General features: G+C 33.6%; 2 protein-coding genes across 3 annotated transcripts in view; one reads left to right on the top strand and one right to left on the bottom strand.

Annotated features, from left to right (window-relative positions):
- Positions 1-13,039, bottom strand: part of LOC125061664 (flap endonuclease GEN) — a 102,490-nt gene that overhangs the window by 83,513 nt on the left and 5,938 nt on the right. The gene's annotated exons all lie outside the window — the stretch shown is intronic.
- Positions 1-13,039, top strand: part of LOC125061666 (zinc finger protein 395) — a 65,861-nt gene that overhangs the window by 39,041 nt on the left and 13,781 nt on the right. Inside the window, exons 3-4 of the mRNA XM_047667192.1 lie at positions 917-1,044; positions 2,726-2,883. Coding sequence (XP_047523148.1) covers positions 917-1,044; positions 2,726-2,883 — 286 coding nt within the window. The remainder of the gene's footprint in view (positions 1-916; positions 1,045-2,725; positions 2,884-13,039) is intronic.

Genomic DNA, 13,039 nt, shown 5'->3' on the forward strand with positions numbered 1-13,039 from the left:
TCGGCAATTGAACTTTGCAGAGTTCAATGATTCGGGATTGTTCGGGAAGATTTCTTTGCTTTGATTATTTACACACATAGGTTATGTTTTTTAAACTCTGGCATAAATATTATCTGAAATATTGTTATTACGTTTTATATAAAATAAAAATAAAATATGTTTATTGTGGAACGTCATTAAATTTGAATTTGTAGGCATCCCTACTCATCGGCAAAGAAGACAGAGGGTGTAGGTCGAGAGAAAAAGCCGGCGTAAAAACTCTCGGTACTCTTTTAAAACAGCAAATCATCAAACAACACTTATTTAAAACAAATATCGCAAATTAATTAGAAGTAGCCTGTCTAGCACTAGTCCCAGGCCCTTTTATCAACTAGATAATCGTTGACTTTATAGTAAGCCTTTTTACACAGCTTTTCTTTAATACATTTCTTAAATTTATTGAAAGGCAGAGATAAAAGAGCCTGTGGGATTTTATTAAAGAAGAGTATCCCTTTCCCCAAAAAAAGAATTACTAACTTTAGATAGTGTATTTGGGTAGCTGGTGAAAGAGTCATGAGATACAATAAATATTGTTTTTTCACGGGGCAATCGGGCAGGATGCTGAAGTTGAATAATCGCCGCCCACGAACACTTAATACCAGAGGGTTTGCTTTGCTGGCATTTTAAGACTTGGTAAGTTCTCTTGAAGAACTATACTTCAGTGGGCAGCTGCTTCCACATAGCAGTGGAGCGGCAAGAGATGCTGGTTATTATAGACGGTAGACCCGTGTCCTTTCAATGAATAAAGCGACTGACAATACTGTCTACTGTCTATCAGCTGGAAGCATTTGTGACGAGAATCGAAGGACCAGTGCGTTACATAACTCCGACTGGAATCTTCTTTGGGTCCAAGTTATTAATACAAATTTTGTTCCAGGTCTCGCAAACGTGGCCCCAGCAGCTCATACGACCTTGGCTATGGAGAACGCGACGATCAGATGAATGAATGCAACGCAGCCTTGGTGCTGATGTCTCTGAGCTGCTCACCAAACTCACCACGACCAAGTACGTAGTTATACAGCCTGCTGTGCCTGACAGATGTTTACTTATTGTGTCTAAGGCATGGTTTCCTTCGTACGAGCGAGTGTTGAAAGCACACATAGTAGTACCATTGGTGCATAGCCGAGTATCACCTGTACCCACTAGGGCAACATGTGTAATATGTCTCTAATATAACTTCTTAAAGCTTGTTTATCTAATATATAAAATTCTCGTGTCGCGGTGTTTGTGGTTAAACTCCTCCGAAACGGCTCGACCGATTCTCATGAAATTTTGTGTGCAAATTGGGTATGTCTGAGAATCGGACAACATCTATTTTTCATCCCCCTAAATGTTAAGGGTAGTCCACCCCTTATTTTTTTTTTTTTAATTTTTAGATACAACATTAAAAAATACATACAACCTCTAATTTTCACCCCTCTACGATCAACCCCTATTTTTTATTATAAATGATAAACATGGAAAAACGACGTTTGCCGGATCAGCTAGTTATATATAAGATTTCAAGTTTTTGCTTCCCTAAAGTACTGTTACTTTGCATAATGTATTGGTTCATTCACACGCCCACCTTATATATCCACTTTCATTGAAAAGAATAATCTAAATTTAATATTACATCTGATTTAGGTAAGAATACGAGTCTAGACATGAGTCTAGACTTTGTCTAGACAGGTATTCGGTGTTTAATACAAGTAAGACTGATCCAGTAATAATACTAGAGATGATGAAATTTGACATATACTCCTGTAATCCTCTCAAGTCCCATTGTATGCCATCATTCCGGGAGCGCGTTTTAAAGACATTTTTGCCGCTCTGTCTTAACCAATTCGACTAACGGTCCTCCAAGAGGTTATAAAATAAATAATAATAAAGAGGGTACCTTTTTATAAGAGGTCGGCAACACATTGGCGAGGTGTCTCCTGCTGGACTGGATATTATATATTTTTTTAGTGAATCACTTTTTACCGTTGCTATGTAAATTGCAATAAATTATGTGTAAACATCTGAAGTCCCTAATCTGTTTTATCGAAGTCTAGAAGTGACATGATTGTCAATAAGACCTTGTCAGATAGAACTTGACAATTCACTTTTGACAGCTGACTGTTATGATTTAAAATAATTAAACGGAAGTTCCAATGGCTTAATTTATATAATTATAGAACGTAAAATTTTACGGAGCATCTTAGCAATAGAACTTACAAGTGAAAGTGTAGTTATTTCCGGATCTAATGACTTTTCTACGTATCCTGTTAAAATAGTAAAATAATATTTTTACGGACATTTATTTATTCATGTAAACATTGTTAAAGGTTTCTTATTTGTTATATATTCAATTAAAGAATAGATAAAGCATTGACTTTTAAATGAACTCAATTAAAACCTTTTTCTTTTTTTATCTTATTTTTTATTTTAATTAATTAATATACAGTTTTTACAATTTTCTTAACCTTATGTAGGTAATAATAATAATAATTAAAAATGAATAAATAGAAAATCAAAATTTTTAAAGTTTGGTCCCTTTGCTAGTGTACCTTTAACGCTGGTAGAATTTCCTCGCTATGCTGTCCCCGTACAGCCCTACCCAAGGCAGAGAAAGAACTTAAATAAAAAAGATGTGGCTAAGATAACTAACTCTCTTCTCTTGGTGTAAGTTTTCTCTGTCTAATGTCATAAATAAATCACACAGGCGCATGGGGCGGTCGGTCATCAGTGTCTCCTGGCGCAAGCAGCAGCTCCGGTTCATCATGGCGCTCTGGTACTCCATCACCGCCTCCTGTCTCCTCCTCATTCAGCGACGAAGGCATTGCAATGGACTATGAAGATCATCATCCACGCAAGAAAAGGGTATGTATAATATTACTTATAAACGTCTCTTAACTAATTTGCGTAACGTTAATTATTGAATAAGTCATAGACGTTTTTAAATTAGTTAAAATCTTAAACCAAATTTATTAATAATTAAAAGTTTTTATTCGGTAAAATTTAAATCCGGTTCCTCCTCACTCTCATGTCATGTTAAAATAAACAAACTATTAGTTAACTAATTGAGGTTTCGAATAGTTAATGTAATAAAAAACTGAATGGGCGTATTTGGAACTTAACGTAAACGAAAGTTAACGTTAACTATTCGAGTTCACGATACTTAGTACATAGTCTTAAATATGAATTTAATTCGATTACATAGTTTTATGTATTTCCTATAACGTTAGGCGTACTTACATATATACTGTATGATAGGTAGGTCATAGCTAAGTGATTTTTATTTCGTTCCCAGGTTATCTACGCTGAGGAATTCGTGGGCATTAATATAATTAATTGTATTATTGGTAAGGTAACACGTTCTTCAATATAAGTCGCGTATATAATATCTGAAGTTCTCAAAAAGCAATAAAAAAATTAATAGTGACCAGCTTTGGGCGTATTTGGAACTAAAAACAGAATATAGAATTCTGTTTATACATTCGTTATTTTCATAGCTTAATGACTTATGGCTTATTATTATGGGGTCATGCTGCTGATGTCGAAACTATTTTCATCCTGCAGAAGAGGGCTATTCGTGCAATCTATAATTTAAAATGTAGGGAATCTCTTAGAGATAAATTCAAGGAAATTAATATACTTACCTTTCCCTCGCAATATATTTTTGAAAATATTATGTATGGATACAAAAATAGTGATAAGTTTACTAGAATAGAACATACGCACAATGTTAATACACGGAACAAACGCAGGCTGCAATTTCCCCGTACTAGACTATATAAAGTTAGTAATTCTTTTTTGGGGAAAGGCATACTCTTCTTTAATAAAATCCCAGAGGCTCTTTTATCTCTGCCTTTCAATAAATTTAAGAAAATTATTAAAGAAAAGCTGTGTAAAAAGGCTTACTTATAAAGTCAACGATTATCTAGTTGATAAAAGGGCCTGGGACTAGTGCTAGACAGGCTACTTCTAATTAATTTGCGATATTTGTTTTAAATAAGTGTTATTGATGATTTGCTATTTTAAAAGACTACCGAGAGTTTTTTACTCCGGCTTTTTCTCTCGGCCCACACCCTCTGTCTTCTTTGCCGATGAGTAGGGATGCCTACAAATTCAAATTTAATGACGTGGAATAAGTGATACATGTATCTTATGTTCCATAATAAACATATTTTATTTTATTTAGTTCGAAAAGTCGTCCACGAATCACTGCCCATGTTTCATATTGACACAAATATATGTAAAAGTTTGTATATATATAATGTTAACAATTATATACTTAACTCTAAGTACCGGTGACTCCAGAGCTGGTGCTTTCTTTCAACGAATAAGTATCGCAATACGGCGAGCTGCCATTAATGGTGCCACAGGGACCAAACTTTTTAAATTTATTTTTTCTATTCATTAATTTTGACACTGACTTTTACATTTAATTTAATCTGTGCTGTCAAAATGATACACAGATAAACGATTATAGCACAGATGTTTTGTATGAATTAACTGACATGTCGGCCTTGCATAACTTTCACTCCATAGAGGCCATCGCCGTATTCCTTTTCCTCATACGCAAGTTTATTTCTATATATGTCAAAATTATATACTTATCTACGTTATATTGTACTTAGATTATAGTATATTTGTGTATCCGCGTTTCGCCTTTGTTCTTTTTACTATCTTTTTAGTACATTCCAATATATAGAACATTTTGCTATGCTACCCCACTACAGTTATTTTGTAATTATTTTCCAATTTTTCTGTGTATTAAAACCTTTTTCAGAAATCAAAGAATAATAAGAAAGTATTTTCTATTATTTTAAATTGATATAGATATTTTTTTTAATAAATTAGAGGTAGTTAACAAGACAAGGCAACCGGGAATGGTAAAGTCGGGTAGGAATATTAAAAAACTTAATATTCTCAGGGTTGCTATATAAAAATCGTAAACAATGTACGATTGTCAATTGTCAAAATTTGTCTTTTGACCATCTTGAAAATAACAAAAAATTTCACAACTTACGTTTCTTTGTCTTTGATATTAAATAAACTATGAATTTGACATTTCAAGGTCATGGAACGTGGTTGTAGGAGATCAATGACATACAAAATAATTTAAAATCAATAAAATGCTTATGTACTAGAAAGTACACGCGTAATAACATTATATAACAAAGTACTTATGATTAACGATACACGTGGCCGGCTTGTCGTACAATGTCAAGGTGCAGCACTGCGCTTGCATTATGCAACGCTATTGTGTCAGTTTTGCAATTTAATATTTAATCTGTGGAAACTGTTAAAATATTGAATGGGATTCCTGGACTCGAATGTCATAGACAAAGGCCATTTGACAGGTTCTACGAGTCAGCTAATTCATACAAGGTATGTTTTATGATAATTTAAAATTAATTCATGATTGTAATACAACCGTCCAAATCGGACGGATTGAGACGCTTTATTTGAATTTCATTCTAAACATTTGCCGCCTAAAATACACTTATCTATGTTTTGTTCGACCACAGATTATTAATTACGTCACTTGTTTACTAGAACACTTCGCAGTTCTCTTTTTAAATATGTTGCGCAGTTCCGGAATAGTGTTTTGAATAATAGTTGTTCTCTAAGTAAATAACATTCGAAATTTAAAAAATAGTTGGTTTTATCTGCCTTTGTCCTTGCAAACTGTAAATACTATTCTTTATGAATGTTGTATAGACAAACACGTCTCTTTGGATAGCCCATTTCTACGTACAAATAATTCCCAAGACACCGAGCCAAATATTTCATAATAATACCCACGCGTGTCTATGTTAACCTTGTCTATACGCCAGATAACGTGGGCAGAGCTAACACATAAACGTAATTGCTCGTAGTGAATGCAAATTCGTAGTATTTAAATAAAAGTTTTAACGGATTTAAACGGGTATATTATTTACATACCACAAGTGCTTTTACACGTAAAATTGGCGAATTGTTAAGCGAAATGGACAGAGACTCACCTTTATAAGCGAACCGCTGTTCATGGACATATAGCTGGGAGGTTCGCGAGTGCGTTGCCGGCCTTTATAGAATCAGTCTTGCACTCTGAAAGATGTCATCAGAATAGAGAGTTAGCGCTCAAGTCCTTATTCTTATTTGTCCAAATGTAATTTGACCGCTGTCAAATGTGTCAAACTTTACACAGAAAAAAATTGACAGTGCGGTATGTCAAAAACGTATTAATTTTTGACATATAATCGCTTACTGACTCTGAACCCAGTCGTATTAGTTTGCTTATAATAAAACATCACCTCGATACCTGGTCTTCCACTGGAATTCTCGTCTCTAACATGGGCGGTCCATGAAGTCTATGGTCTATCCGTAAGGTCATTTTCCCTAAAGAACCATACTGACCTCCTTTGTCTTTAAAGTCTTGAAAAACATTTGGATATTGATACCAAAGAAAATAGCGTTATAAGTTCGATGACTCTTGAATAGCTACGCAATGCCAGAGTTTTATTTTTAAACGCTTTACAAATTAATTCGCATATAAAAGATTTTGTTAATTTAATTACAATTATAATCCAGAGTTTAATAGACAGTAGTGGGCTATTTAAAAAAAAATTTACGTGCCTATCTCATACCTAATCCTCTGTTTTGCTAGTAATTTATAAGCAAAATCTATTAATCTAGTGTAATATTATTTTTACTTTTTACCATAATTGTCATGTATTTTAGAGGTCTAAATCTAACCAAAAAAACGGAAACCAAGGTAAAAAAAAAAGTAAGGTCAACTCTAAATGCTAAAATCGACTGAGTGTAATATTATTTTTACTTTTTACCATAATTGTCATGTATCGTAGTGGTCAAAATCTTGGCAAAAAACGGAAACCAAGGTAAAAAGAAAGTAAGGTCAACTCTAAATGCTAAAATCGACTGAGTGTAATATTATTTTTACTTTTTACCATAATTGTCATGTATCGTAGTGGTCAAAATCTTGGCAAAAAACGGAAACCAAGGTAAAAAGAAAGTAAGGTTAACTCTAAATGCTAAAATCGACTGAGTGTAATATTATTTTTACTTTTTACCATAATTGTCATGTATCGTAGTGGTCAAAATCTTGGCAAAAAACGGAAACCAAGGTAAAAAGAAAGTAAGGTCAACTCTAAATGCTAAAATCGACTGAGTGTAATATTATTTTTACTTTTTACCATAATTGTCATGTATCGAAGAGGTCAAAATCTTGGCAAAAAATGGAATCCAAGGTAAAAAGAAAGTAAGGTCAACTCTAAATGCTAAAATCGACTGAAGATTATTTGTGTTAATTACATTTTATTATATTAATGTCAATTGTAATTAATGTCGACACTAAAATCTTTTTAATCGATTTTTGGTTTACTTTACCGTTATAATTTGTATCAGTGATAGATTTATTGTTTTTATTATTCTACTACGTTTCTTTTAACATTAAAACCTTTTTAAAATTCAAGAAAATCTATTGCATAGATTAAAAATTAATTCTGACAGAGTATCACTTTATTCCTTTGTTAGGCATTATTTTAATAAATATTGCATTTATTTCTCAAGGATAATGCAACGTACACATGTTAAGGTAATTAATGAAATTCAAGAAGGTGATACGAAATTTTCCAGTTGATTTGCTCCACTTAAGAGTTAATCGTAGTTTATTTTCTCAGTTCTGGGATTATCCAAGGGTTCACCGAACTCACGCATGCCCGACACGTCATGTTAACTTAAAACCAGTTCTTGCAGCCCAACCGTAGCAGGAAACGAGCATCAATTCACACAAATTGTGTGGTAGTTTCGCGGTATATCATGCGCTACATTTGCGGTATTATCTGTGGTTACAACGCATATTGTGCGATATCTATGGCACTTACCATAGTTGATAATTATTTGAAACCAATAAGGATTTATGCCCTATTTTGTTATTGCAGCTGCTGAACTATGATAAATAAGCATTAATTGCATATTTAGACCTTTAAACTAACTTAAAAGTGCACGGATAACTAACTTCCTTATAAAGTATAAAATGTTGTCATTTTCACTCCTATCGCAATTGTAAATTTTATTTTGGTTATAATCATTTTTGGTTATTATCGTAATTAAAACAACAATAGTAATAACGATAACGCGATTTAGTCTTTAAATTACATTCACCGGAAGCAACTTACCAAATATTTGACAATGCACATTGAGTCATTTGTCACGATGACGTATGTGGAACGCGTCATCGCATCGTCAATTTTGTTTCAAGTGCACAACGTTACATCACGGTCGCAACGTTGAGAAATTTAATCCTTTACAATTTATGAATTTATATGTATTATCATTTTTGAAGTGAAACTTCTTAAGGCGCCTGAGGGTAAAAATTTTACGGAACGTCACGAAGATGTGCAGCGTTTTTGTCGAAGAAAACGGAGAGCGATTGAGAGAGAGTGAGAAGGGCGAATTACCTTACAGAAATTCTATTTTTAAAATTAAAATTTCGTAAAGAGAATTTATGAACTTAGTATTTTATATTTTATGCAAAATAATATAATGAAATCTCAAATGACGAATTGTAAATTAAAACTTCACGTGTCTTTATTATCGAAGTAAATAGCAGAAATGTTAGTCGACATCACAGGAGACCGAAGAGCTGGCAGCTACCTGGGACAAAGAATTAGTATATTATTTAAATATTCCCATTTATATTATATAGTGGCGCTACACCTCATTTTATTGGTGATTTTACGGTAACGAAGTTACGTACCAAGATTTAATGATGAACTATTTTGTTTCCTTCGGACCAGGGGAAAATTATACGCAGGAGGAAATTTAAACAATGGTTACTGAATACCGATGCTTATAAACAGCGGTGACAAAAACTATAAATAACATTATGTTAATTTAACAGCATGGTAACCCATAGTATAACATAGTATATGGTAACACAAAGCGACGTTTAAACACGAGCAAGGCTCACGTGTTATCTGAACGCGTAAAAATCGATAAAAAATAACTTTTTATCTTTATAACCATAGAAAATTGTTTAAATGAAATCCTTTAAGATTGATAACTGTATATTTTTATGGCTAAGCTAGGTAAGGGCTCGATTGACACAATATTGAGCCAGAAGCCTCATTAGCCATAGATAAACAGATGCCCAAAAAAAACACAAAATTAAAAAGTACCGAGTTTGTTACTATGGTAACCATTTAAATGTTGTTACCACGGAGACAGTACTAAGGCCAGTTGTAACAAGAGAAATTGTGAAATAAAATGAAATAACGCGGCGTGAAAGAAAACTTCGTGCGGAAACCGCCTTAGACCCTTAAAGTCATGTGTCAGGTACTGGCTGATACACTTTTTTTTTTAAATAACAGGGGCATAGTGAAGCCGCCACCCATAGACACACATTGCCAAAGAGCTCGCAAGTCCCTTGCCGGATTGTTTACAATAGGGTACTTTTCTTAAAGGACCCTAAGTCGAATTGGTTGGAAATACTTCAGTAGGCATCTGGTACCACATAGCGGTAGTGCCTGAAACTGCCTGAAACGCAGCAACGACGGAAATAGAGGTGATACTCGCCTATGACGGAATACATTCAGAAATATAAAGCCAAGATTGACTGTAGTGCCACTTATTTTTGTTTCTAGTAAGGACTCTTTGGAATTCTTTATTTCTCTCTAACACATACAACTATACGTAAATCGTTTTACATATGTTACATAACGCGTTAGTGTTTACAGTTGCGTCCTAGATCAAGAATTAGCGTTCTCGACTTTAACCTTGCGGATATCTTCGTACTTTTCCACATTTTCCTTTATTCTAAGTCTATTATAATAAACCATATTGGCCACATGGAAATGGACATAAATCATGTTGACATTGACATAAGCCACCAATTGCAGTCTGTGCATCTGTCATAGTTTTGACAGATCGAAGATTTTTACAGTTCTAAAATACGAATATTTCCTCAATATCTGCAATAAAATAAAACGTGTGTGTACTTATGTACGCGCGTAAGAAGTTATACTTCTTTGGCATTATTAAAAATAGTTTTTGATTGCATGCAAATAATTAATTACAATTAAATAATCAAAGACTGGAAAAAGTGTCATTATAGTCAATAAAGTTCAGTTTACATTTGAAAAATTAAATAAATAAATATTTATTATTATTCTCTTACATTAAGTGTAACATAAATTCTATTATTATTCGAATGTTGTTTTTAAATTATGTCCAATGCCGTAGCATCTTCCGTGGGCAACTTCATTCTGTTAATTTTGTGTCACGGTGCGCGCGCATCGTAAAATTTCACACTCATCAATTTTTCATAACGCGCCTAAAGAAGTATAACTTCAAAAATATATAAAATGAAAATATTCGAACATTTGACAGTTAGGAATGACAGTTCTAACTTACACATCTTGGCCTTACATTATGTTAATAATTTGCGTGTTTTTTGTATGTCACGAGGTCCAAGGCGTACTTGAAGGCCGCTTTATCGAGCGATAAGCCAATTGTTATCAGGATAGCAAGAACTTCCGCGTGTTCACGGTCGGAGCAATTACGAGAATAATTTGACTTGCAAATCATACAGTTATTTTGCCGCTTAAATACTGACGTGTCAATAAGAAATTCATTTTAATTAAGACATCATTGAAATGTCAACTGTCATCTGTCAATTAGAGTTGGCGGTAAACAATATTGCGTCAGAGTGTTCTAATTAATATATTTGCCAGTATGTAAAACAACAAACCAAGACAGTAATGTCGTAAAAGTAGCCTGACCGGAAGAAATATATCCAAAAAAGCGCTGAGAGTCACGAAATTTATCTGCTTTAGTTAGTCCAGAAACTTTGGCTGTTAGTAATAATAATAATAATTTATTTCATAGGAAAAAACTTATATTTTAAATACGCTAGTTATATACACAAAAAATAGTCAGGTTTATCTGACGCCGAACTAAGTGTGAATCTGTGTTTCAGCATACAGCGCCTAACCCCTTAAATATAACACACAAAAAAATCTATTATAACTGTATAACTTGTTTAGAATCAGGCCCAGCAATGATGAAAACTAAAATGTTTTTGCTTTAAGATTCTTCAAGGTTGTGTATTGTACGCGGGTAGATAAAACGACCTTCATATTCTATATTTAAAATACGGAAGACATTGTGTTAGACGCACGGATTTCTTGCGCAGGAGTCCGTAAACAGTTAGGTTCATAGGCACGATCGCTATATACAGTAATGTTTTAATTTCCGCTAGCCTATAGAAAGAAAATATGCCTTTTAAATACGTTGTCTGTGCCATGTTCGTTTCTATGGTTACCGTTCAACTATTGCCATATTAAAAAAAACAATCTACAATCAAATAAGGAATTGATTTATATAATAGAGCGCATTTTGTCAAAATTTCCATCTTGAATTTATATTTAAAAATTGTTTCTCCTTTTTACAGAAACATACTTTATATTTTATATAAATCGTGTCTTAATCGGGTAGGATTATATGTGTGATTTAACGACACAAAACTCAAACACAAAGACAAGAGACAAAGAAATGCGAAAGATATTTTTAGGAATAAAATTAACTAAATAATTACCTCCCTGACTCAGTCGCCAGATTTTTATTTCGTCCTATTCCCGGCGATAAAAACTGAGATTTATAAATAAATATTTTTTTAGTGCAGTGTTGGCCTAGTGGCTTCAGCGTGCGACTCTCATACCTGAGGTCGTAGGTTCGATCCCCGGCTGTGCACCAAAGGACTTTCTCTCTATGTGCGCATTTAACATTTGCTCGAACGGTGAAGGAAAACATCGTGAGGAAACCGACATGTCTTAGACCCAAAAAGTCGACGTCGTGTGTCAGGCACTGAAGGCTGATCACCTACTTGCCTATTAGATTTAAAAATGATCATGAAACAGATTCAGAAATCTGAGGCCAAGACCTAAAGAGGTTGTAGCGCCACCGATTTTTTTAAATATTTTTTAGTAATAGTTTAAACTCGTCTTTCAAAATGTAATAAAATTACATTAATATTTCACACTTGCTGTAATTTTCCAACCTATTCTTAACATTACCTAGAATTCGACCATTAGTACAAAACCCGCCATAATGGTTCACATAATTGCTACTATTGATGAAAAAGGTATCTACATAAATGTTGTGCAATCGCAAAATGGGTTACTTACGCCCTATATCCTTTGTAGAAACCAACCTTAAATATCTTTGAAATAAAACCTATAACTTAAATTAATTCTGGGTTGGTAATTAAACCGGTAAAAAGACTAAGAATAAATAGGGCTCGTTTTTTTTATTATATTGTCTTTGAGCAAACGTCAGCGAGACTGACACGTGATGTCATATCTTGCCGCGAAAATGATATTTGCAATATTCCGCTGAATTTATACAAAATGCATGAAATAGATTCGCATTTATATCTATGTATTAAGTACTTTTTTAATGAGTAGGTGTATTTCCATACAGCCTTAAAGTAGTCAAGATTACTCCGATATAGACTGATCCTAGTAATTACCGACCGATATGAGTCGTGTTGTCCAAAGTTTTTTAAAAGATAAATCACATGCGTCTTAATGATTACTCATCTTCTATAAATTTCGCCGAATATATTATCTGCTATAATACAAACAAATTGCAATAACTATATTTGTTGAGCTCAAAAAATATATTTAAGATATAAATCTAATATCGATAACAAAATCAAACATTTGAATCTCCACAATAAAAAGCGGTTTTGCCGCCGTTTGACGATCAAAGCTGCGTCGGTAAGCTACGCACGAACTTCATTGCATTCAAAATTTCGGTATTCGAAATGGCGTCGCTCAACACGCACGAACTTCATTTTTGTTGTCTCTCTATCTCGCTCTTCAGGTCATCGGCCGGCACCACGCTACTCCCTGTACTAATAACCCCGTGTATATCGCTTGATATATCACGATGTGGCATTGTTTGTTAAATATGGCAAGAATTAAACACCAAACATTTGCGAATATACGTAAATTTAATCAACGTC

This window comes from Pieris napi, chromosome 24 (genome assembly GCF_905475465.1).
Source record: "Pieris napi chromosome 24, ilPieNapi1.2, whole genome shotgun sequence".
In the NCBI taxonomy this organism is placed as follows: Eukaryota; Metazoa; Arthropoda; class Insecta; order Lepidoptera; family Pieridae; genus Pieris; species Pieris napi.